Genomic DNA, 27031 nt, shown 5'->3' with positions numbered 1-27031 from the left:
GTATTTCGCTGAGTTTTTTGCCGTGGGTGAAAAATGCAGCAAACGACGTGCAGGAAGGACAAAATCTGCCTCAAAATCCCAAACGGAATATTGAGGCAGAATTTTCCTCCTGCAAAAAAACTCAGTGTGAATGAGGCCTTATGGTTCTTCATAGAAGCAGAAAATAAAGGGACTGCAGAGAACGCCTGGGCTGTATTCACACATGACGTTTTTGTGACCGAAAACGACAGCATATGTGAATAGACACATAAACCCCATTCCCTTCTATGGCAACTTTGACATATTTTGGCATCGGAGCCTGCAAGTGTGAAGCTCCCGTTTATTATATAACTACGTTGTATCGTGTTTTATAAAAAAACATTCTTTCATTCAGTGACGAAGCAGAAGAACATTCTAGAAAAGTAATTCCTCCATGTGCCTGACGCGGCGCTAGTGTTTCCCACGCTTCACTGACCATGATTAGCGATGAGGTAACATGGCCTTTACCTTACTGTACATACTCTCCGCTTGTCAGTACACGGTACTTCCAGGTGCCCCCTCCCTCCCTCGCGACCGCCGGGTTTGTTTAACAGGAGGGCGGGGTGCCAGCTGGGGGTGGCCAGTAAGTGGTGAGATGGGGGCAAGGGGGTGGAGGAAGAGGGAGGCTGATATGTACTAGAAGCTTACGACGTGTATCATTAGGAAGCTCCAGCCCAGCCAGCATCTTTACCTCCTGACGTTTCCTGGAAGCACCGGTGAGTGTATCGGGGAAGCCTCATATCTATGTGTGTACTTACGTTGTGTGCCGGTCTTCTTCCATACAGGCAGAATGACGGGATATATTCCTCTCACTGTCATCAGCCCCGTGAGGGTGGCATACAGCGGCGTCCATTGACTCTGATAGTTTCCGTCATGTTATGTTACTGCGTGCTGTGCTATATTTGCCGGCAAATCTGACAGAATATGCTCCGACATAACCGCTGGATTGTGGGCTTCATGTAGAGACCCTGCATGGGCACACAATGCGCCTGGTACCTGCTTCAGCACCTGTTCTGTGTCCCATCATTATTTAGTCTGGCTATGTACTACACTTAGTTGTACCCACGTTGCCACCTGCACTGATGCCCAGCAGGGTATTCGCTTTCTGCTGTTCTGACACATTAGCTGGTTTAACGCTTGAAATGCTGCAAGTGCTTACTTAGCAGAGGAGGGTTTCTGTTGCCTACTTCACCTTTTGATGGTATGGCTGAAATGTGAATAGAAAAAACTGGTTAAACAAGAAACTAGCTTCACCCTTGCCCCTGTGCCAGGGTCTTCAGGCATTCTTGCTTATGCATAACACAGAAATGTGTCAAATCTCTCTACCCAGGATTGTGCCAGCTCCGTTTTGAAGGTGCTGGCATTGCTTGCCTCTCCGGTCTTCTGATATTGACTAAAGAATGGCAATAGTAGTGAGGGTGGGTGTACTAATAATGCACGGACGGATCTGTATGTTTCATGTATGTAAAGTCTTGTTTATGTTACACATGAAGTGTCGGCAAAAGAAGAGATACTGGTGATCGGCTCAAGCAGAATTGGAACGCCCCAGGAGACCGTTTTATTTTATTCGTGGCCCATCATTCGACAATAATCCCAAATGTTAGGCGCCCCTGGTTCCTGGGATTTGTCCAGCCCTTGACTATCGGTTATACGATCTTCCGTCTACAATTGTGTAATGTTTATGAGAAGTCTTCTTTTCACATAGTGACCACCTTCATGGAATTTCCCTTTAACCATTGATAGCCCATAGTTTTCCTTCTTTGTGCCCACTACTGATTAAGTTGGCATTACAGTGTACCATGATTTCCTGTACAGAAGTTTTTACTGTGGATGACAAGTGGACCTCTCTATGATGGTTCCCCCCCCCCCCCCATAATGTACTGATTGTCTGATTTTAAATAGTAGTTTTTTTTTCTCCACAGGCTAAAAATGGCAGAGAAATTCAAGATTGAAAGCCCCAACGTGCGATATTTAAAGGATCTTATAGAAGCTGATTACAACTATGATACTGCCCAAGTTTATGAAGAAAACGGTGTTACCAAGGTAACGACAGAAATTTCATTTAAGAAATCGTTGATCGCTCAGCTGCTTTAGGCTCTGTCAGGACTCTGTGGATATCTGAGTATTTAATGACCGGGATTCTCAAATAATCCATGCACCTCAAGGGGAGGCCAATTCTTGCTTATCCAGCATTTAAAATGTGGTTATAAAAAAAACAATTTAATTTACTAGCTAAAGGGATCCGTCCCATAGAAGACACGTTCTATAAGGCTGTGTTCACACTAGCGTCATAGCTTCTCTTTTTACTGGAGCCATGATGAGTGTGACAGGTCTGTTGTATAAGGGATCCTGACCGATCCCATTGAATTATGATTGGTCAAACCAGAATGGGATAGCACAGCAGACTATGCCATTCTTGCCATCTAAAAGGAATGGAGACCAAATGAGAATGGAATTGACCCGAATTCCAGCGTCAACATAGCCTTAGAGTGACTTCAGCTGTAGTATTGTGTATAAATGAATACAGCTCTTAGCTAGACTACACGGGTAAATGTTTAATTGATCACGTTACAAATGCCACACTCTCCCTATTGCCAGCCTTCCACATAGAATCTTCCTTACATAGAAACTTGTACAGCAACCCTCCAGGATGTTTTAGGCCCCTAAACCGTCACCATGACGACATGCCATCACTATAACCAGGCTCCTATGTTATCCATACAATCCCACTATAACTGTATGGGCCAGATGCATAGTCAACCGGCTGAGTGTAAGAAGCTTTTCCTTCACAAGCCTATGGCGGCAGATGACTGGTAGTGTATGGCAGAGACGCTGCTCTTGTTGGTGAGCGGGGTGTAGCTGTAGTGCCCTCTCCCATTGCTATAATGTCACCTGTGGTACAAAAAAAAAAAAAGAGTTTTAGCACTACCTAAATTCTCGACATATGCATGGAAGCATTGTTTTACGTTCTAGTAGTGTTTCTCAGCGTAAATAGCGGGTTTTGGAACCCCACGTATGCCCATGTATTTAACTTACTGTAAATCACGTACACCTCCTTGGCAAAAAATACTCCTCAAAAGTGCTAAGAGGAGTATTTCTTTACCATGCTGGAAAATATGTAGTGCGACCTCTGGCCACTGTAAAGACTGCGCTTGAACATTAACACTAGGTTTACATGTTCTTGTTCTTCTCCCACGGGTGAGGCTAGGCATTCTTTCATAAATAAAATATCACTTTTATCACATCATCCTGTGAACTTCTCTCACGTTTCTTCTCCTCGTTGACTACTTTCAATTGACAATTTACACAATGATTCTTGGTGGAGCGTAAGATTTCTAGGTGACAAAAATTTATAAAAGAGTCCCCTAAGAAAACATCAGCATTGCTTGTAGCCAATTCTGTCATTTCAAATTTCAATTCTAATATTTAAAGGTAAAATATTTTGCTGCCCTGTCTGAGGGCAGCATAAAGAAGTGATTGGCATGTTGATTTCAGCGTGCTGACGCTTAGATAATTTTAAGTAGTTATTGAGCATTTAGAACTTGTACAGTCCAAGTATATTCAGATATTCATCCTCTTCTTCGGACCAGGAAGTGTTCTACTTCTGACTCTAATGCTACCCTGTTCCCTCCCCCGTACACTTGTCTGATATCTCTTCAAATCTGCTGCATCATTGCCGCTTCATTCGAATCCCGCCACTGTGCCTTTCACTCTTGTCTCCATGCCAGTCGAGTGCACAGGCGAGGGAATGGGGGAAAGAGGTGGAGTTACAGAATAAGTTGCAGGACACTTTTGTTTTTCCTCGCATTCCATAAGCCATAAAATCTTTTTTTTTTTTTTCTTAAATATCCGTCTATGTATGAGGGCTTGTTTGCGGGACAAGTTGTTTTTATAGGTATGAATTTTGGATACAAACTACTTTTTGACCACTCTTCATTTAATTTTTTTGGGGGAATTAAGGTGACTTAAAAAACAGCAATTATTTTTTTTAGTGTTCATTAGGGCATGACCACACATGGCGGAATTCCTCCGCAACTGTCCGCATCAATGCCGCACCTAATCCGGGTTGCGGATTACGGCTGCGGATCTGCACAAAATGTGCAGAAAATTGATGCGGACTAGCTGCTGCGGACTGCGGGAAAAGTGCTTCCCTTCTCCCTATCAGTGCAGGATAGAGAGAAGGGACAGCACTTTCCCTAGTGATAGTAAAAGAAATTCATACTTACCGCCCGTTGTCTTTATGACGCGTCCCTCCTTCGGCATCCAGCCCGACCTCCCTGGATGACGCGCCAGTCCATGTGACCGCTCCAGCCTGTGCTTGGCCTGTGATTGGCTGCAGCCGTCACTTACACTGAAACGTCATCCTGGGAGGCCGGACTGGAGACAGAAACAGGGAGTTCTCGGTAAGTACGAACTTCATTTTTTTTTACAGATACATGTATATTGGGATCGGTAGTCACTGTCCCGGGTGCAGAAACAGTTACTGCCGATCGCTTAACTCTTTCAGCACCCTGGACAGTGACTATTTACTGACGTCTCCTAGCAACGCTCCCGTCATTACGGGAGCCCCATTGACTTCCTCAGTCTGGCTGTAGACCTAGAAATACATAGGTCCAGCCAGAATGAAGAAATGTCAAGTTAAAAAAGCAAGACGCATCCGCAGCACACATGACATGTGCATGACAGCTGCGGACTTCATTGCGGAACTTAGAATCTCCATTGAAGTCAATGGAGAAATTCCGCCATGAGTCCGCCACTGCTCCGCAACAGACAGAGCATGCTGCGGACACCAAATTCCGCTCCGCAGCCTATGCTCCGCAGCGGAATTGTACGCATCGTGTAAACGAACACTGCTAAATTAAAGTGAAAGTCAATGGAGAAACGGCTCCGCTGCGGAATAACGCTGCGGAGTGTCCGCAGCGGAATTTAAGTGAAATTCCGCCATGTGTGAACCCGCCCTCAAGTAGGATAAATTACTTTGTATTGTAGTACGACTTTTACAGACATGGCGATAACAATTGTTGTTTTTCTTTTTTAGCAAATTACTAAACTTTAACTGTACGTTTTCTATTTAGTCCAGCTGTCTAACCCTTTGATTACCGCGGTCCGTGACCGCGGCATCATCAAAGGGAATTCCCCTCTTTGAAAGCATCACCGGTGATGTGATCAAAAACCGGGGAATCCCTCTGCAGTCAGCCCTGGGGACCTACAAAGGACCCCAGGGCTGTCTGTTCCGTTTGCCTGCTGTTCGGGCACACTATGCCCTAACAGCAGCCTCTGTCATAGTGACAGGAGTATGCTAATACATTACAAGTAAAAAAATCGATTCTGAGATTTTCTCGTGACATGTTGTACTTTGTTAGTGAAAAAATGTGGTCGATAAAGTAAATATTTTTTTGTGAAAATTTAGAGAGAATTTTCAAAAATGTGAATTTTTCTAAATTCAAATGTATCTGCTTGTAAGACCGATAGTTATACCACACAAAATAGTTACTAGTTTACATTTACCATATGTCTACTTTGTTTGCATCATTTTTTGAACATGCTTTTATTTTACTAGTACGTTACAGGGCTTAGAACTTTAGCAGCAATTTCTCACATTTTCAAGAAAATTTCAAAAGGCTATTTTTTTAGGGAACAGTTCAGATCTAAAGTGGCTTTGAGGGCCTTATATATTAGGAACCCCCACAAATCACCCCATTTAGAAAACTGCACCCCTTAAAGTATTCAAAACAGCATTTAGAAAGTTTCTTAACCCTTTATGGGTTTCACAGGAATTAAAGCAAAGTGGAAGGGAAATTTGCAAATATAAATTTTGTTTTTGCAGAAATTGCATTTTTCCTGTATACTGAAGGTTTTTACCAGAGAAACGCAACTGAATATTTATTGCCCTTATTCTGCAGTTTTTAGAAATATCCCACTTGTGGCCCTAGTGTGCTATTGGACTGAAACACAGGCCCCAGAACCAAAGGAGCACCTAGTAGATTTTTCGGCCTTCCTTTTCTTAAATTATATTTCAGGCACCATGTCCGGTTAGAAGAGGTCTTGTGGTGCAAAAACAAAGGAAATCCCACAAAAATGACTCTATTTGGGAAACTACACCCTTTGAGGAATTCATCTAGGGGTGTAGTGAGCATTTTGACCCCGCAGGTGTTTCATAGATTTCATTAGAATTGGGCAGTGAAAATGAAAAATTAAATTTTTTTCCAATAAGTGGTAGCATTAGTTCAAAATGTTTAATTTTCTCATCAAATAAGGAGAAAAAGCACCCCAACATTTGTAAAGTTACTTCTCCAGAGTACGGAAATACCCCATATGTGGTAATAAACTACTTTATGAATACCAATCAGGGCTCAGAAAGGAAGGAGCGCCATTTGGCTTTTGTAGAGCAGATTTTGCTGAATTGGTTTTTCTGCACCATGCCGCTTTTGCAAAGCCCCTTAGGTACCAGTACAGTGGAAACTCCCCAAAAGTGACTCCATTTGGCAAACTACACCCATTGAGGAATTCATCTAGGGCTGTAGTGAGCATTTTGACCACACAGTTGTTTGCTGAATTTATTACAATTGGGATGTGAAAATTAAAAAGAGTTTGCATTTTTTTTTTGTGAAAAGATTTAGTTCTAGCCCAAAATGTTGCATTTTCACAAAGACTACAGGAGAAAAGCACCTCAACATTCGTAAAGCATTCTCTCCAGAGTAAGGCAATACCCCACACATGGTCATTAACTGCTATTTAGACACACAGCAAGGCTCTAAAGGGAAGGAGCGCCATTTAGTATTTGGAGTGGCGATTTTACAAGATTTGTTTTTTGACACCATGTTGCATTGAGCTATAGTACCAGTACAGTGATACCCTCGAAAAATTATCCCATTTTGGAAACTAGATCCTCAAAGAATTCATCTAGAGGTAATGTGAGCATTTTGACCCCAGAAGTGTTTTGCAAAAATTAGTACACAATAGATGTTGCAGATTGAAAATTGCCGTTTTCCACAGATATGCCATTTCAGTGCCCAATGTGTTGTGCCCAGCTTGTACCACCGTAGACACACACCTCATAAATTAAGCGGGTTCTCCAGAATACAGTAATACCCCATATGTGGTCATAAATTGCCGTTTGGGTACACTGCCAGGCTCAGTTGGACCATAATTTGGCTTTTGAAGCGTAGATTTTGCTTGGTGTGTTAGTGGTATTTCAGCTTATAATGTGGGGGTATATGTGAGCTGCGCGGAGTGCATTCAGGGTATATGTGAGCTGCGCGGAGTGCATTCAGGGTATATGTGAGCTGCGCGGAGTGCATTCAGGGTATATGTGAGCTGCGCGGAGTGCATTCAGGGTATATGTGAGCTGCGCGGAGTGCATTCAGGGTATATGTGAGCTGCGCGGAGTGCATTCAGGGTATATGTGAGCTGCGCGGAGTGCATTCAGGGTATATGTGAGCTGCGCGGAGTGCATTCAGGGTATATGTGAGCTGCGCGGAGTGCATTCAGGGTATATGTGAGCTGCGCGGAGTGCATTCAGGGTATATGTGAGCTGCGCGGAGTGCATTCAGGGTATATGTGAGCTGCGCGGAGTGCATTCAGGGTATATGTGAGCTGCGCGGAGTGCATTCAGGGTATATGTGAGCTGCGCGGAGTGCATTCAGGGTATATGTGAGCTGCGCGGAGTGCATTCAGGGTATATGTGAGCTGCGCGGAGTGCATTCAGGGTATATGTGAGCTGCGCGGAGTGCATTCAGGGTATATGGGAGCTGCGCGGAGTGCATTCAGGGTATATGGGAGCTGCGCGGAGTGCATTCAGGGTATATGGGAGCTGCGCGGAGTGCATTCAGGGTATATGGGAGCTGCGCGGAGTGCATTCAGGGTATATGGGAGCTGCGCGGAGTGCATTCAGAGTATATGGGAGCTGCGCGGAGTGCATTCAGGGTATATGGGAGCTGCGCGGAGTGCATTCAGGGTATATGGGAGCTGCGCGGAGTGCATTCAGGGTATATGGGAGCTGCGCGGAGTGCATTCAGGGTATATGGGAGCTGCGCGGAGTGCATTCAGGGTATATGGGAGCTGCGCGGAGTGCATTCAGGGTATATGGGAGCTGCGCGGAGTGCATTCAGGGTATATGGGAGCTGGGCGGAGTGCATCAGGGCATAATAGGATGATGTAATAATGAATTATCCATGGATTGGTGTGGTACGCTTTGAACCAATCCTTTATATTATACAAAATATCTGCGCTCCAGTATTGCCTAATCTTTGACTTCTTCACTAGCCCTATAAGTAGCACAAGGCCCTAAAGTTTCCTCATCTCCGCTGCATATACAGGGTCCACCTGTGGGGTCCAGCAAAAGACGATTTGGGGTATTTAGTGAAATTCTACTGGACCTAAAAAATTAGTCTGGGCCGTCATTTAGCATCATTGCGTTTTGAGAGTCATAACGTGTTATTTTTCCGGTGACTGAGCAGTGTGAGGGCGCGTTTTTTGTGGAACGAGCTGTAATTTTTATTGGTTCAATTTTGGGGTACATTTTTTATTTTATTTTTTATCACTATTTATTCAATTTTTTGGGAGATGAGGAAAGCAAAAAACAGCAATGCTGGCGCGTGTTTTTTTTTCTTTTTCTTAAGTGTTCACCGTGCAGTATAAACAACATGTTAATTTTATTCTGCGGGTCGATATGGCGACACCAAATTTATATATTTTTTTTTTTTTTACGTTTCACTACGTTCCCACAATAAAAATACTCTTTTCTAAAGAAAAATCATGTTTTAGGCCTCATGCACACGACCGTATTTTTTCCCACCCGTAAATACTGGCGTAAATACGGGTCCGGTGTCACGCGTATTCCACCCGTTTTGCACCAGTATTTACGAACCCGTGCCCGTAAATATGGGTCCGGTGTCACCCGTATTCCACCCGTATTTACAGGCACGTTTTTGGCGGCAAAATAGCGCTGCACTAATCGGCAGCCCCTTCTCTCTATCAGTGCAGGATAGAGAGAAGGGACAGCCCTTTCTGTAATAAAAGTTAAAGAAATTCTTACTTACCGGCCGTTGTCTTGGTTACGCGTCCCTCTCTTCACATCCAGCCCGACATCCCTGGATGACGCGGCAGTCCATGTGACCGCTGCAGCCTGTGATTGACCTGTGATTGGCTGCAGCGGTCACATGGCCTGAAACGTCATCCAGGACGTCGGGCCGGATGTCGAGAGGGACGCGTCACCAAGGCAACGGGCGGGAGACCGGACTGGAGGAAGCAGGAAGTTGTCGGTAAGTATGAAAGTCTTTTATTTTTATTTTTTACAGGTTTATACTGATCGGTAGTCACTGTCCAGGGTGCTGAAAGAGTTACTGCCGATCAGTTAACTCTTTCAGCTCCCTGGACAGTGACTATTTACTGACGTCGCTTAGCAACGCTGCCGTAATGACGGGTGCACACATGTAGCCACCCGTCATTACGAGAGCTCCATAGACTTCTATGGACTGTCCGTACCGTTATTACGGCCTGAAATAGGACATGTTCTATCTTTTTCAACGGCACGGGCACCTTCCCGTGAGAAAACGGGAAGGCACCCGTCGCCAATAGAAGTCTATGAGCCCGTTATTACGGGTCGTAATTACGACCCGTAATAACGGGAGTTTTTACGGTCGTGTGCATGAGGGCTTAGTGTCGCCATTTTCTGACAGCCATAACTTTTTTATTTTTTAGTTGATATCGGGCAGGACCTAATAGGCTTCCGTACCTGGGCAACCAGGAAGCCTAGCAACGGCTTCCTGGTTGCCATAGCAACCATCGCCACCCACGATCCATCGCAGGGGGGGGGGGCACAGAGGGAGCCCCCACCTTCTGTCAACCACTTCAATGCGGCAGACGACATTGACAGCCGCATTGAAGGGGTTAAACGGCGGCGATCGGTGGTAACTGCCATCGCCGCCGTTGCAGCAGGATGTCCGCTGTGTATGACCAGCTGACAGACGTTGAAGATGAAGCGCGCACAGCTCCTGTGGCGACTTTATCTACAGGGCGTGACTGTACGCCCTATTGCGGGGATGCACTTTGAATCTGGACGTACAGTCACGCCCAATAGCGGGAAGGGGTTAATGGGATTTTAAAAAAAAGTAACAAAAAAATAAAGTCCCAAAAAAAAGGCATTATTTTGCATAAAATATATTTTTATTGCCCCTACACTAAATAAAAACCAAAAACCTACACATATTAGGTATCTAATCGACCGCAATAACCTGAAGAATTAATCTAATGGGGTATTTAGCATGAAACGTGAATGGGATAAAAAATAAACAAGAAAAACAGTGCCAAGAATAGCTTTTTCCTATATTCACGCAATAAAAAAAAGTGTTTTTACCCCCAAACTGTGGGGAATAAAAAAAATACTGTTTTTCTCGCATAAAACAAGGCCTCATACAGCCACATCAATGAAAAAATAAAAAAGTTATGGCTGCTGAAAGCCCGGTCATTAAGGGGTTAATCTGTATTGCAGTGTATTGTAGTTTTTTTTTTTTTAAATGGCAGGGCTTAATAGGAGCAGATAGATGGCAGACCTGGGGGCCTCCATTAGGCCCCCAGGTTATCCTGACCACTATCAACACTCCACAATCACTTAGAGGGGGGGTAATGGAGTGCCAGAGGGGGCTCTTTCTAATGGCATATATGCTGTGGTCGCTATTGACTGGAATCTCTAGTGCAACACCTGGGATCAGAGATAACTCTGTGTCGGCTGTAACATACAGCCGGCACCCGCTGCATTGCATCTGATGTTTTACGTGTACACTGAATTGTACTTCTACACAATCTCATTTTATAAATAGAGCTTTTATTCAAACTCTGCATACGGTTGTTGAAAGGTGCAGTTGGCTCTGACAGGTAAAGTACATTATTGAACTGGAGCAGATTTTCTTTTCATTCAGCCAGAGCTGACTTTTATAGCCATATATAATCAACGTTTCCTTTACAGACTACTGCTGCAATCTTCCCACTTCATAAATCTAAAATGTCCTATCCACAGGTCAAACCATGTTCCACTAAGTTCACTTTTAGGACTGAAAGAAAGGTGCCCAAACTTGGAGTCATGCTGGTTGGCTGGGGTGGAAACAATGGAACCACAGTAACCGCAGCAGTATTAGCCAATCAGATGGGACTGTCATGGATGACCAAGACGGGAAAGAAGGTACACTGTGACTTACATAAATCATTATGTTTACTGTATCTGCCCAAAGCTGCAATACTACAATAATTTCACCTAATCCGTTTTAAGAATATAGTATATATCTAATTTCTTACAACATGAAACTCCTGATTTGTGCATGTTGAGATGGTGTGTTTTTTTTCCTTCACGGCTGTCTGTGTTAACTTCAAGTCACGGTAAGACCGCAACTTCAATGTCACTTCCCCCTCCCCCATGGCGAAAAAAAGATGCAAGCCTTACGTCTACTGGAATTTCACTGTGACTTGCGGGTGACATTGTAGCACTGTATAGCCTTAATACAGTGCATTCGGAAAAGCTTCAGACCCCTTCACATTTTTTTCACATTTTGCTATGTTGAGGCCTTGTGTTTAAAATAAATTTAAAAAAATCACGTCGTCCCCCCCCCCCCCATCGTTCTTCACTCAATACCCCATAATGACAAAGTGAAAACAACATTTTAGAAATTTTTGCAAATTTATTAAAAATGAAAAACTCTGATTTCGCATGGACATAAGTAGTCAGACCCTTTGCTATGACACCTGAGATTTAGCTCTGGGGGGGTCACCAATTTCTCAAAATCTATCTTTGGAATGTTTCTACACCTTGATTGGAGTCCACCTGTGGTAAATTCATTTGATTGAACATGATTTGGAAAGACACACCCCTGTCTATATAAGTTCTCACAGCTAACAATGCATATCAGAGCGAAAACCAAGCCATGAGGAGGAAAGAATTGCCTGTAGTTCTCAGACAGGATTGTGTGGAGGCAAAGATCTGGAGAAGAGTACAAAAAAATGTCTGCTGTACTGAAAGTTCTCAAGAGCACAGTGTCCTCTGTAATTCTTAAATGGAAGAAGTTTGGAACAACCAGGACTCTTCCTTGAGCTGGCCACCCCAGCAGACTAAGACCCCATGCACACGACCGTAAAAATCATCCGTAATTGCGGACCGCAGTTACAGTCCGCCATTATGGACCCATTCACTTCTATTATCCATGGACACCTTCCTGTTTATTTACGGGAAGGTGTCCGGGCCATAGCCTATATTTTGCGGTACACTTCTATGTCCTATATTTTGCTTTTAACGGGCCGTGCTCTCATACTTTGTATGGGAGCACGGTCCGAAAATGCGGCCGGCTGTGCCCGCAATCACGGCCCGTGATTACGGGCACAGCCGTTTGTATGGGACCTAAGTATTCTAGGAAGAAGGGCCTTGGTAAGAGGTGACCGAGAACCCAATGGTCACTCTGGCTGAGCTCCAAAGATCCTGTGTGCAGATGGGAGAAAATTCCAGGTCAACCATCACTGCAGCACTCCACCAATCTGGGCTTTATTGCAAAGTGGCCAGAAGAAACCTCTCCTCCGTAAAGACACATGAAAGCCCATCTGGTGTTGCAAAAAAGCACCTAAAGGACTCTCAGACTGAAAAACAAGATTCTGTGGTCTGATGAAACCAAGATTGAACTTTTTGGCCTCAATTCTAAGCATCATGTCAGGCGTAAACCAGGCACTTCTCATCACCTGCCCAATACCATCCCTACAGTGAAGTATGGTGGTGGCAGCATCGTGCTATGCCGGTGTTTTTCAGCAGCTGGGACAGGGAGACTGGTCAGAGTTGAGGGAAAGATGAATGGAGCAAAGTACAGAGATATTCTTAATAAAAACCTGATCCAGAGTGTTCTGGGCGGTAAGGTCACCTTCCAACAAGACAATGACCCTAAGCACGCAGCCAAGACAACACAGGAGTGGCTTAGGGACAACTCTGTGAATGTCCTTGAGTGGCCCAGCCAGAGCCCTGACTTGAACTCAATCGAGCAGACCTGAAAATTACTGTCCACCGCCCGTCCACATCCAACCTGAGAGCTTGAGACAATCTGCAGAGAAGAATGTCAGAAAGTCTCCAAATCCAGGCGTGCAAACTTTGCGGCCTCATGGCCAAGAAGACTGGAGGCTGTTATCGCTGCCAAAGGTGCTTCACCGAAGTACTGAGTAAGGCCATGTTCACACCACCTATTTTCAGCTGTTTTTCGGGTCATAAACGCCCGAAAAACGGCCAAAAAATCGGAAGCAGAACGCCTCCAAACATCTGCCCATTGATTTCAATGGGAAAACGGCTTTCTGTTCCGACGGAGCGTTTTTCGCTGCGTTTTTTGACGCGTAAAAAAAACGGCCGCGAAAAAGAAGTACAGGACACTTTTTGGGACGTTTTTGGAGCCGTTTTCCATAGACTCTATTGAAAAAAGCTCCAAAAACGGACGTAAAAAATACAGCGAAAATCGCGAGTGGCACAAAAAACGTCTGAAAATCAGGAGCTGTTTTCTCTTGAAAACTGCTCCGTATTTTGAGACGTTTTTGACTCTCCGTGTGAACATACCCTAAAGGGTCTGAATACTTGTGTCAATGCAATATTTTAGTTTTTTCTTTTTAATAAATGAACAAAGATTACTAGCATTCTGTTTACACTTTGTCATTATGGGGTATTGTATGCAGAATGATCGGGGGGAAAACTTTTATATATTTATTTATTTTTTTTTAAATATTTTAGCACAAGGCCTCAACATAACAAAATGTGAAAAATTTGAAAGGGTCTGAAGACTTTCCGAATGCTTTGTAAACATAATAGCTGAGGTCAATAGTAGTTTTTCTGTGCACCGCAGGGGGCTGCTCATAATATAAAATAGCAAGTCGGAAAAAAAGTAAATGAAGGTCCAATTAAAAAAGCAGGCAAGTTGCATAGTGACTTGGTTTTTAACTTTTGGCAATAGTTAAGTGTCTAAGTGGAGCTGGGCTTTAGGGCTTATTCACACTTCTGTATATCTGATCCATATTTCCGTTTTTTTATTCCTTTTAAAAAAAAAAAAAAAAAAAGTACCAATACATTGAAATGGTTTTATTTACATTTCCTCTTATGTGCATGGCGGTTTTTCTCAATACGCATCATGTTCAAATGGATCCATATCGGTGCCGTTTTTAGCCCATAGGAGTCAATGGGTTGAAGTTAAAAAAATGTTTCATTTTTGAACAGTTCATGTGCATATTTGTTCTGTTTTTATATACCTCAGTATTTCAGCTACATTACAATAACCGCATGAATATGGTTAAGTCTTTAACAAAAAAACGGAATAAATAAGGATGAAAATTGGACAACTCCTAAAAAAAATACGTCGTTAAAACAAATACCATATGGAAATAAAAACAAAGCAAATTAAAAAAACAAAAAAAAAACGTTAAGGATCAAATATGGATGCATATTATCAGACGCACGTGTGAAGGAGCCCCTAAAGTGTAAGGCTGGATTCACACGTGCATGTTCGGTTCGTAATGGATGGAACATATTTCGGCCGCAAGTCCTGGACCGAACACACTGCAGGGAGCCGGGCTCCTAGCATCATAGTTATATACGATGCTAGGAGTCCCTGCCTCGCTGCAGGACAACTGTCCCGTACTGTAATCATGTTTTCAGTACAGGACAGTAGTTCCACGGAGAGGCAGGGACTCCTAGCATCGTACATAAGTATGATGCTAGGACCCGGCTCCCTGCACTATGTTCGGTCCGGAACTTGCGGCCAAAATACGTTCCGTCCTTTACAGACCGAACATGCTTGTGTGAACCCAGCCTAACCGTTCCAGGACGCTGGTCACTGTAGTCCGTATAAGGACTCAATCAGACAAGCGTGTATCTCGTCTGTGTGACGACTGTTAAAACAACCAGACTCTTGTATTTCAATGGGGCCCTTCACACAAACGTTGTTTCAACAGAGTGTGTGAAGGCTCCTTGAAAAAATTAGACATTTACGATTTTCTTGCGTTTTCACATATGCCTCCATAAACTCTAGTCTATGGGGGATGTGTGATAATGTGTCCCGCACGGGTGCACCTCTGAGGTGAAAAAACGGCAGTTTTTCACATCTGAGGTTGGCCACGTTCGTGTAAATCTCCCGGCTGGAGAACTAAATTCTGGATAGTCTAATCCTTGAGCACATTCAATGAGCACTGCTGTAACTTTATCCAACATTTCGCCTTCCTTACAACCAGTCACCAATTCCATAAAATATTGTGGATTTGCATGCTTCATGGCATGGTTTGTGCAAGATTTATTATTTCCCATGGAAACTATTTTATTAACTTTACTAGAATTTTACTAATTTTCATGTAGCCATATACAGTGGTTGAGTGCATAGCACTGTAGTATCTTGTTTCCTTATCTTTATTGGTGATAAGATTATGGAAGCTTAGGGAAAGGGTATCTCTCTGTGCTGGGTTATTGAGTGCATATGGAAATGTGGTAAATGTTTGTCTAGAGCAATAGGTTTAACTTTTATGAATTCTCTTTAGGTTGCCAACTATTATGGTTCATTGTTCCAGTCATCCACAGTTTGTCTGGGTTGTGGACCTGAAGGAGATGTATATATTCCTTTTCGGGACCTTCTTCCCATGGTAGAGCCTAATGATATTATTTTTGATGGTAAGTTTTCGTTTATATGCTTCATGCATAAGCCAAAAAAGTGTCGGTCTTGATCATACCAACGAATCCAATTCAGACACTAAATTTTAAATTGTAATAAGTGATTACAATTTGTTTGTTTTTGCCAACACTGGCACTCTAGTATTTGATGCATAAGATCCATACTTTTATATTTTAAGTACACTTTTAAGTTATCACACACACACACTCACACACACACACTCTCACACACACACACACACACACACACACACACACACACACACACACACACACACACACACATGCATTTATTCATAGAGCTTCTTTGTTAGTTTATCTGATTTATAACTTACAAAAAAATATATATTACAAATTCTAAATTACATTTCTTGACATCTGGTGCAGAACAAATATTCAATATATCTTAATGTACAAATAGAAATTGTTAGAGATTATAAGCAAAAAATTGCGCAAAGGTATAGCGTGTCAGGAGCCTCCTATATATCCTGTTGGAGTGCTGCAAGATTTATTTCTCCTGAATATATATATATGGGACAAGATCTGAGACCAGGAGAATTGCATGGGATCACCGAATTATATTAAATGCCAAAAATCTGCCATTAAATATTTTTAATGGCTGATGATAATAATTCTATGAGGTAGCTCCGCTCTTTTTGTAACTTGCGCACAGAGCTGGATGTGGCTATCTCGTCTGCCATTACATGGGTCAGGGCACTCCCTGGTCAACCAATAGGTGGGGAGTGGAACCCCCACCTATCAGACGTTTATGGTATATCCTTTTGATACGCCATAAAAGTTTTATTCGAAGGTTGCACAAATGCGGATCTCTATTAATAAAATAGTTTTTTTTTAATGTAAAACAAAAATGTTCATTTGCTTTTATAATTTAATTGGAATAATGTGTTTAGGTTGGGATATTTCATCTTTAAATCTGGCTGATGCTATGAGAAGAGCAGAGGTTCTAGACTGGCAACTCCAGGAACAACTGAGACCTTATATGGAAAAAATGCAGCCAAGACCTTCAATTTACATACCGGAGTTTATTGCAGCCAATCAAGAAGACCGGGCTGACCATGTTATCCACGGCACCAAAATTGAACAGGTAAATAAAGACTTAAAATATCTCAACACTTTCTACAGAGCAAAAGGACAACTAGTATGGGTAAGTAAATACAACAATCTGCCTTAGATTAGGTTCCCACTGCGTTTAAGTATACGTTAATCGAATGCCATTATAGCCTATGAGTGACTGATACGTTAAACGGTTGCCTAACAATAGCATGTGTCTCCCGGGTGCTATAATGGCACCCGTTTAACCGCTTGGCGACATACAACGTACTATTACTGAAATGCCGCCAAGGAAGTATGGAGCGCGCTCATGGGCTGACCACGCTCCATACTCTAAGGGTGACAGCCGACACCTCACTCCAGCGGGCGAAATCAAAGTTCACTTTGATTACGCCCGTTTAACACTTTAAATTCCGCGGTCAATCATCACCGTAGCATTTAAATTGTTACAATCAGGGGGGCGCCCCCTCAAACACACCATTGCACTCCCCCAGTGGCACGATCGGCCGTTTACAATGGTTGTTATGACAGCCTAGGGGCCTAATAAAGGCCCCCAGGACTGTCATCTTTGTACTCCTTTGAAGCTCTGACTCTGGCATCTGACGTCTGTATCACGATATACTGCAATAATTAGCAACGATCGCTGGTTCAAGTCTCGTATGGAGACTAGTAAAAAAACCATTAAAGTTTTTATTTTTTTTTGTTTTTTTTATGTTTAAAAAAATAAATAACAAAAAAAAGTATTAAAAGTTAAAAAAAACAACCTTTTCCCATTTTTCCGCTAAAGTAATGTTAAAAAAAATAAGTGAACATAACTGGTATCACAGTGTCCGTAAAAGTCCGAACTATAACAAGATAGCGTTGTTTAACCCGCTCGGTGATCGCCGTAAAAAATTATAAAACACACAAATTGCTGCTTTTTGGTCACCTTAGCTCTCCATAAAAATGAAATAAAAAGTGATCAAAGAGTCACATATACCCCAAAATGGTATCTGTGAAAACTACAGCTCGCCTCGCAAAAATTAAGCCACACCGCTAAATTGACGGAAAAATGTTATGGCGACAGAAAACATTATTTTTTTTTAAATGGTAAAACATAAAACAAAACATACAAATTTGGTATCGCTGTAATCGTATCAACCTGTAGAATAAGATGCACGTCTAGATTTTACCGCCTGATGGACGCCATGAAAACAAAGCCCCCCCCCCCCCCAAAAAAAACCATTGGAGTAACCGCAGTTTTTTTCTTCCCATTTCACCCCTCAAATTTTTTTTCAACTTCCCAGTACATTATGCAGTACAGTAAATGGTGCCATGACAAACTACAACTTGTCTGGCAAAAAGCAAGCCCTCTTACGGCTATATCGACAAAAAAACAAAAGTTATGGCTTTTGGCCGGCGGGGAGGAAAAAATAAAAAAACTGAAATTGGCCGTGTCTCCAATGGGTTAAAGAATACGTCCTGAAAAGCTCACACTGTATCTGTTTGACGGATCCCATAATAGTGTATGGGTGATGGATGTCACTTTTAGGCACCTGTCACGGCCTCCGTTTAACATGTACATCGGGAGCTTTTTCCAGCGTAAATATTAATTGGAGGACAAAGACGCAATGGGAACCTAGCCTTGGGCTGGAATCACACATGCAGTTTTCTTGAGCCAACCATAGGAGTGGACAAAAAAAAGAGAGCAGTAGTATCAGTCTTTTCTTTATACTTTTCCTCCTTTTGCATCCATTTCTGTCTTTGGCGCAAAAAACGGCCACAAATTGCATGTGTGATTCTAGCGTAATTGTTGCAGGTTTTCCATCCAGATTTGCAGGCGGAAAATCCGCAGCGTATTATAGTAGCAGAAAAGTAGATAAAATTGTCATCCACACGACGGAATATTTCTATGCAGGTGCTGTGCAGATTTTTAATTGACATGCTGCAGTCAAAAAACTGGTTGCATATTTGTTTGCAAATGTTGTGATCTCTGCCATGCAAGTTTGCAACAAAAATAGCAAGTAGGGAAAAAGAAAAACATTACCGTATGTGTGTGTGTGTATATATATATATATATATATATATATATATATATATATATACACACACACACCTACCTCATTTGCCTCCCCTGGTCTCAGGCAGCGATACTTCTTTTCCCTATGCAGCAGGCCTCCTAAAATACGGTTTTGTCCCATGTGACCGCTGCAGCCAATCGGACTACAACAGTCAAATGTTGGCCACACATCATCCTAAGAGGCCGGCAGCAGAGAGACCAGCTAGTGGAGGGGATGTATTTCTAGAGGAGACTAGGGGAGGCGAGTATAGGATTTTTTAAAAAATTTTTTTCCTCAGCAGCAAATCCAACAAAATCCGTGCCAAATCCAACACCACTTGGCACTGACTTTTGGCTAGAATTTACAACGTAAACTGGGTTGGACTTTCTTTCCACAGCAAATCCAACCCATATAAACATACCCTTATAATGACTAACAGAAGTAGGATGAAATCCTAAACATCAAAAACATTTAATGGAATTGTACAATATTACAAAAAAAAGTTTTTTTTTGTTCCCCCCCCTTCAAAAAAACTACAATTCTTGCCTACACGATTCCTGGGTTGTCTGGTATTGCAGTTCAGCCACATTCAATTACGGTAAATAGATGAGCTGCAATACCAGACTAATCTCATATGCAAAAGTGGCTATGTTTCTGGGGGGGAAAAAAAAGCAGAAATATTTTTTATTTCCCCTACAGCATGAAAAAATTTACTTCTAAAAAGGGTTTGTGTTTCGCCAAACCACTGAATGATTCCATGTCTTGGGGCTCTGTTCACACTTAAGTTTTGTCCTTTCCATCTGGGGTTCCAGTTTTTTTGAGGACAAGAATTGCATAGTGTGCAGTACTTGTCAAAGACTGATCTGTCATGGCTCCATTATGAACGGAACTTATGTGAACAGAGCCTTTTATTTTGTCATTCATAAAGCTGCACAGATGAATAGTTATAAGCTATTAGTTTACTATTCTAAAGCCTGTTGAGGTCTGTCTAAACCACACCACCAAGGACATTTTAAGTTAATAGAAGTTTCCCTTATTGGGTCATGCTCCTTAATTTCAGTGTATGATGTGTAAGTCCGCACTAGGGAATTATGCAGCAGCTTCCACCTTGATAACCTGATGGCAAGTTTTAAACCACTCGTTTTAAGAGACCCACAAACCAAGGAGGGGTTCCCCACACCTGTCAAACCTTTTGTAAAGCTTTGTTTTGCATTACTTGTACTTATTCTCACCTTATATGTAGGTCCAGAAAATTCGTGAAGACATCCAAGATTTCAAGAGAACCAGTGGAGTAGATAAAGTTATTGTATTGTGGACTGCAAATACTGAAAGGTTCTGTGATCTTATCACTGGGGTTAATGATACTGCTGATAACTTGCTGAAAGCCATTGAGGTGAGTGCTATTGTGGGTTGCCTGCACAAAGTTCGTTCTGACTAGGCATCTTGCAGCATTGTCAAAAGGTCACTGTACCTGATGAAGGTTTGTTAAACAGACGCTGACGATGTCCATTTCTATTGAGAAAAAGTAATGAAATCTGGCATGTGCGCACAGCTACAATTGGTCTTGCTGTATATGGTCCATTATTATGATTTCTTTATTTTTTTTAATTTATTTTTTTAGTTGCTTAGCAGAAGTACAAGTTTGATATTTTAAGTAGGGTAAACTCTAAAATTAGGGGGAACATTGGATAATATGCTACAACATCAAACTGTAAAAAGGTTAAAAATAATTAAAAGATGAAATGGAAATAAAACATTTACTATTGAAGCAGCGATACACAAATGCTACATAACAGAAAAAATGGTACAGTAACTAAAGATGCTCATTGAAAACAGTTATTATTCTCAAATACCAAATTACTTAAATGATCATCTTTAGGTGGAATAGCTTTCGTGCAGCGTGCAATAGATGAGGCAGCTCACTGCAAGTGGGTGGAGGAGATCATATGTAAGCAGATTAGATCCTCCCCATCGCCTTCTAGTATTCACTTATCTGGTTGGCTCAGAGTGATGACACCATTATGTTATGGTCTCTTATTTCCTTCCTAAAGGTCAGGTTTCATCAGCAGCGTTGTTCTCAGCACAGACCTCTGGACTCCTCACACTTATTTGCTTGACACGTCATTGTTCCTAACTTATTAAAGGAAATCTATTTAAAAGTATGCTTCTTACACAATATCAGGGTTATAAGGTTTATGCAACTGATTCTAATTTTGCTGTAAACCATGAAAGTCCCCGCTATCAAATGTTATCCTTACTTATTTATTATGTACTGTGTAAAGATGTTAAAAAAAACATTGCCCTCTGAACAAGCACTCTCCATGTGGCATATTAAGATTACATGTCCTTCTCAATCAATTAGAATATCCTCAAAAAGTTAATTTTATTTCTGTAATTCAATTCAAAAAGTGAAACGCCTATATATTATATAGATTCATTACACACAGAGTGATATCTATTTCCAGCATTTCTTTCTTTTAATGTTGATGATTATGGCTAACAGTTAATGAAAACCCAGAATTTAATCTCCCAGAAAATTTGAATATTGGGTAAAAGTTGAACATTGCAGACTCATGGTGTCACTTTCTAATCAACACAAAACAACTGCAAAGGTTTCCTAAGCCTTTAAATGGTCCAACAGTCTGGTTCAGTAGGCTACACAATCATGGGGAAGAATGCTGACTTGACAGTTGTCCAGAAGACCTTCATTGACACACTCCACAAGGAGGGTAAGCCACGAAAGGACATATTAATGGAAAGTTGAGAGGAAGGAAAGTGTGGTAGAAAAAGGTGCACAAGCAACAGGGATAACCGCAGCCTTGAATGGATATGCAAGAATCTGGGGGAGATTCACAATGAGTGGACTGAGGCTGGAGTCAGTGCTTAAAGAGCCACCACACACAGACGTATCCTGGACACGGGCTACAACTGTCGCATTCCTTGTGTCAAGCCACTCGTGAACCACAGACCACGTCAGAAGCGTCTTACCTGGGCTAAGGAGAGAAAGGACTGGTCTGTTGCTCAGTGGTCCAAAGTCCTGTTTTCAGATGAATGTAAATTTTGCATTTCATTTGGCAATCAAGGTCCCAGAGTCTGGAGGAAGAGTGGAGAGGCACTCAATCCAAGTTGCTTGCGGTCCAGTGTGAAGTTTCCACAGTCTGTGATGGCTTGGAGAGCCATGTCATCTGCTGGTTTAATAACTGCAGTATCACTGTGCTTGATTGGCCAGCAAACTCGCCTGATCTAAACCCCATAGAGAATCTATGGGGTATTGTCAAGAGGAAGATGAGACACCAGACCCAGCAATGCAGACGAGCTGAAGGCCGCTATCAAAGCAACCTGGGCTTCCATAACACCTCCGCAGTGCCACAGGCTGATCACCTCCATGCCATGTCACATTGATGCAGTAATTCATGCAAAAGGAGCCCCCGATCAAGTATTGAGTGCATATACTGCACATACTTTTCAGTAGGACAACATTTCAGTATTAAAAATAGTGTTTGAAATTGGGCTTCTATAATATTCAAATTTTCTGAGAAACAAAATTTGGGGTTTTCATTAACTATTAGCCATAATCATCAACATTAAAAGAAAAAAATGCTGGAAATAGATCACTCTGTGTGTAATGAATCTATAATATGAGTTTCACTTTTTGAATTGAATTACTGAAATAAACTTTTTGATATTCTAATTCATTGAGTAGGACCTGTATATCATGTATTCAGTCAATGGCTTTTGGTTACTTCCTTGGTAATAGCTTTTTAAATGTGTTTTATTTCTGATTTCTTTACTTGCACAGCTTGGACTTGAAGTTTCTCCTTCCACAATGTTTGCAGTGGCCAGCATCTTAGAAGGCTGTGCATACATCAATGGTTCTCCTCAAAACACATTTGTTCCTGGGGCAATTGAACTGGCTGTGAGGCACTCGGTCTTTATTGGTGGAGATGACTTTAAATCTGGTCAGACTAAGATTAAGTCTGTTCTGGTGGATTTTCTTGTTAGTGCTGGATTAAAGGTAAATATGACAAAAACAACAAAAACAATGTAGACCTGAGTTGAACCAATCTCTTTACACTGTGTGTATCTTTGACCTTTTTTTCCTAAATATATAAAGAGATCTTAAATAACACCAAAAAATTAAAAAGGTGGACTAGTTTATATTAAACATGTGAACATTTTTAATGTATACCAAAGCCCTACTAGGATAAGGCAAAGAAGAAAAAAAAAAAAGCGTGCTCCGACCGGATTGCTTTTCCCACTTTCCTGCCTTTAACCCCTTCCCTCTTTGGCCGCTTTTGACCTTCCTGACAGAGCCTCATTTTTCAAATCTGACATGTTTCACTTTATATGGTAATAACTCCGGAATGCTTTTACCTATCCAAGTGATTCTGAGATTGTTTTCTCGTGACACATTGGACTTTATGTTACTGCCAAAATTTGCCCGATACATTCAGTATTTAATTGTGAAAAACACCCAAATTTTGCGAAAAATTGCAAAAATTTGCATTTTTCTCAATTTAAATGTATCTGCTTGTAAGACAGGCAGTTATACCACACAAAAATGTTGCTAATTAACATCCCCCATATGTCTACTTTAGATTGGCATCGTTTTTTAAACATAATTTTATTTTTCTAGGACGTTACAAGGCTCAGAACTTTAGCAGCAATTTCTCACATTTTCAAGAAAATTTCAAAATGCTATTTTTACAGGGGCAGTTCAGTTGTGAAGTGGCTTTGAGGTCCTTAGATATTAGAAACCCTCAATAAGTCACCCCATTTTAAAAACTGCACCCCTCAAAGTATTCAAAACAGCATTTAGAAAGTTTCTTAACCCTTTAGACATTGCGCAGGAATTAAGGCAAAGTAGAGGTGAAATTTACAAAGTTCATTATTTTTTTCCAGAAATTCATTTTGAATCCATTTTTTTTGTACCACAGAATGTTTTACCTAAGAAATGCAACTCAATATTTATTGCCCAGGTTCTGCAGTTTTAGGAAATATCCCACATGTGGCTCTAGTGTGGTACTGGACTGAAGCACCGGCCTCAGAAGCAAAGGAAGGAGCACCTGGTGGATTTTGGGTCTCCTTTTTATTAGACTATATTTTAGGCTCCATGTCAGCTTTGAACAGGTCTTGTGGAACTAAAACAGTGGAAACCCCCCAAAAGTGACCCTATTTGGGAAACTACACCCCTCGAGGAATTTATCTAGGGGTGTAGCAAGCATTTTGACCGGCCAGTTTTTTTGCAAAAATTTTTGGAACTAGGCCATGAAAATGAAAATCTAAATTTTTTCAAATAAAATGTAGGTTTAGCTAATTTTTTTTTCATTTCCACAAGGACTAAAGGAGAAAAAGCACCATAAAATTTGTAAAGAAATTTCTCCCGAGTAAAATAATACCCCACATGTGGTAATAAACGGTTGTTTGGACACACGGCGAGGCTGAGAAGGGAAAGAGCGCCATTTGGCTTTTGGAACTCAAATTTTGCAGGAATGGTTTGCGGAGGCCATGTCACATTTGCAAAGCTCCTGAGGGGACAAAACAGTGGAAACCCCCAACAAGTGACCCCATTTTGGAAACTACACCCCATGAGGAAATTATCTAGGGGTACAATGAGCAGTTTGACCCCACAGGTGTTTTACAGAACTTATTGGAAGTAGGCCGTAAAAATGAAAATCTACATTTTTTCAAATAAAATGTAGGTTTAGGTATTTTTTTTTCATTTCCACAAGGACTGAAGGAGAAAAAGCACCGTAACATTTGTAAAGCAACTTCTCCCGAGTAAAACAATACCCCACATGTGGTCATAAACATCTGTTTGGACACACGGTAGGGCTCAGAATGGAACTAGCACCATTTGGATTTTGGATAGTGTCTGGGCGCCATGTCACATTTGCTGAGCCCCTGTAGTACTAGTACAGTGGAAACACCCCAAAAGTGACTCCATTTGGGAAACTGCACCCCCTGAGGAATCATCTAGGGGTATAGTGAAAATTTTGATCCCAAAGGTTTTTTGCTGAATTAATTAGAATTAAGCCATGAAAATGAAAAATAATTTTTTTTTCCAACAAGATGTAGTTTTAGATCAACATTTTTCATTTTTACAAGGAATAGAGAAGAAAAAGCACCCCAACATTTGTAAAGTAATTTCTCCCGAGTACGGTAACACCCCATATGTGGTTATAATCAGCAGTTTACGTATATGGGAGCATTCAGAAGAAAATGAGCGGTATTTATCTTTTGGAGCGTAGATTTTGCTGGAATGGTTTGCGGACGCCATGTTGCATTTGCAAAACCCCTGATGTACCAAACAAAAGTGACCCCGTTTTAGAAACTACACCCCTAAAGGCATTTATCAAGGGGTGTAGTGAGAATTTAGACATCACAGGTGTTTTTCAGAAATGAATACGCAGTGGATTGTGCAAAGTGAAAATTGCAATTTTTCCACTGATCTGCCCATTCACCGCACAAGATGTTGTGCCCGTAGAGAATCTTACCCCATAAATTGTTAAGCGGGTTCTCCCGGGTATGGTAATGCCTTACTTGTGGCCATAAATTGCTGTTTGGGCACGCTGTAGGGCTAAGAAGGAATAGACCGCCATTTTGAGCATGGATTTTGCTTGGTAACAGTTCTGTTTGGGGTTTTGCTGGTATTTCAGTTTATAATGTGGTGGCATATGTAATCTGTGCGGAGAACATCAGGGTATATGTAATATTTGCGGAGTACATCAGGGCATAATAAGAGGGTATAATAATGGGGTAAATAATACAATTATCCATAGATATGTGTTACGCTGTGAAGCGATCCGTTATGCACAGGCCGGTGTCACACTGATAAACGGTTTTCTTTCTTATCCCCCTTCTGTAACGCTCTGCACCTTTTGGGGACTTTTTCTCCTTCGTAGTTTGGGAAATATTACTGGGAAAGTTTTGCGCTGGTATAATACGGGCGCCCTCGCTTCCAGCGGATGTGCGATGTCCCTTCCCTTTCCTAGTTCCTAAATACTAGGGCCCTGAAACTGAAGGAATGTTCCCCTCCGGCCTGCGAATTGAGATGTTTTTTCATCACCGCATTACTAGTGCCGTAACTTTTTTATTTTTCAGTTGATTGAGCGGTGTTCGGGGTTGTTTTTTGCGAGACGGGCTGTAGATTTTATTGGTACCATTTTAGAACACATACGACTTTTTGATCACTTTTTATTTCATTCTTTGGTAAAGGAAATGACCAAAAACAAGCAATTCTGGAATCGTTTTTTATTGTTTTTTTTATCGGCATCCACAGTGCGCCCTAAATTACATGTTAGTTTTATTCTGCGGGTCGATACGATTACGGCGATACCAAATTTATATAGTTTTTTTAATGTATTGCGGCTTTTGCACAATAAAATCACTTGTTTTATAAAATCATTTGTTTTCTGTGTCGCCATATTCTAAGACCCATAACTTTTTTATTTTTGCGTGCACAAAGCGGTGTCAGGGAATATTTTTTCCGGGACGGATTGTCGTTTTTATTAGTACTATTTTGGAGTAAATGTGACTTTTTGATCACTTTTTATAGCATTTTTTGGAAGGAGATGTGACCTAAAAACAATGATTCTGGCGTTGTTTTTCATGTTTTTTTTTTACGGCGTTCACCGTGCGGGATAAATTACATAATAGTTTTGTAGTTTGGGTCGTTACGGACGCGGCGATACCAATTATGTATAGTTTTTTTAATTTTTACGGTTTTTCCCATAATAAATGACTTACTATGGGAAAAAAGTCAGTTTAGCTTTATTTTTATTTGAAATGTGTGTGTTTTTATTGTTTTACCACATTTTTATTAACTTTTTTTTACTTTTCTGACTTGTCCCACTAGGGGACATGAGGGCCTGATGCCCCGATCGCTACTCTAATACACTGCACTACATACGTAGTGCAGTGTATTAGCGCTGTCAGTTATTCACTGACAGCAAGCCTATGAGGACACGCCGAAGGCGGGTCCTCATCGGCTCCCGTACAAGGCAGACTCGGACGCCATTTTCTGGCGTCCGATTGCCACAGCAACCCAGCGATTGCATCACTGGGTTGCCGATCGGGTGAAAACCTATCAGATGCTGCGCTCTATTGAGCGCAGCATCTGAGGGGTTAATCTGCCGGATCGGAGAGTAGCTCCGGTCCTGGCAGTTACAGGAGGGTGCCAGCTGTATAATACAGCTGTCACCCCGCGGTGATGGTGCCTGCTCTGCTTCTGAGCCCGCAC

The 27031-nt window shown here is 41.7% G+C and overlaps 1 protein-coding gene across 1 annotated transcript in view; it reads left to right on the top strand.

Annotated features, from left to right (window-relative positions):
* The first annotated feature begins 626 nt into the window (after positions 1-626).
* The window catches only part of ISYNA1 (inositol-3-phosphate synthase 1), a 47305-nt gene continuing 20900 nt past the window's right edge, over positions 627-27031 (top strand). Inside the window, exons 1-7 of the mRNA XM_075864492.1 lie at positions 627-734; positions 1941-2061; positions 11036-11197; positions 15550-15679; positions 16591-16784; positions 20033-20182; positions 22589-22804. Coding sequence (XP_075720607.1) covers positions 1948-2061; positions 11036-11197; positions 15550-15679; positions 16591-16784; positions 20033-20182; positions 22589-22804 — 966 coding nt within the window. The 5' untranslated portion in view covers positions 627-734; positions 1941-1947. The remainder of the gene's footprint in view (positions 735-1940; positions 2062-11035; positions 11198-15549; positions 15680-16590; positions 16785-20032; positions 20183-22588; positions 22805-27031) is intronic.

Source organism: Rhinoderma darwinii, chromosome 1 (genome assembly GCF_050947455.1).
Source record: "Rhinoderma darwinii isolate aRhiDar2 chromosome 1, aRhiDar2.hap1, whole genome shotgun sequence".
NCBI lineage: Eukaryota > Metazoa > Chordata > Amphibia > Anura > Rhinodermatidae > Rhinoderma > Rhinoderma darwinii.
Note: the sequence above shows the minus strand (reverse complement) of the source record. Positions and strands in the feature narration are given on the sequence as shown.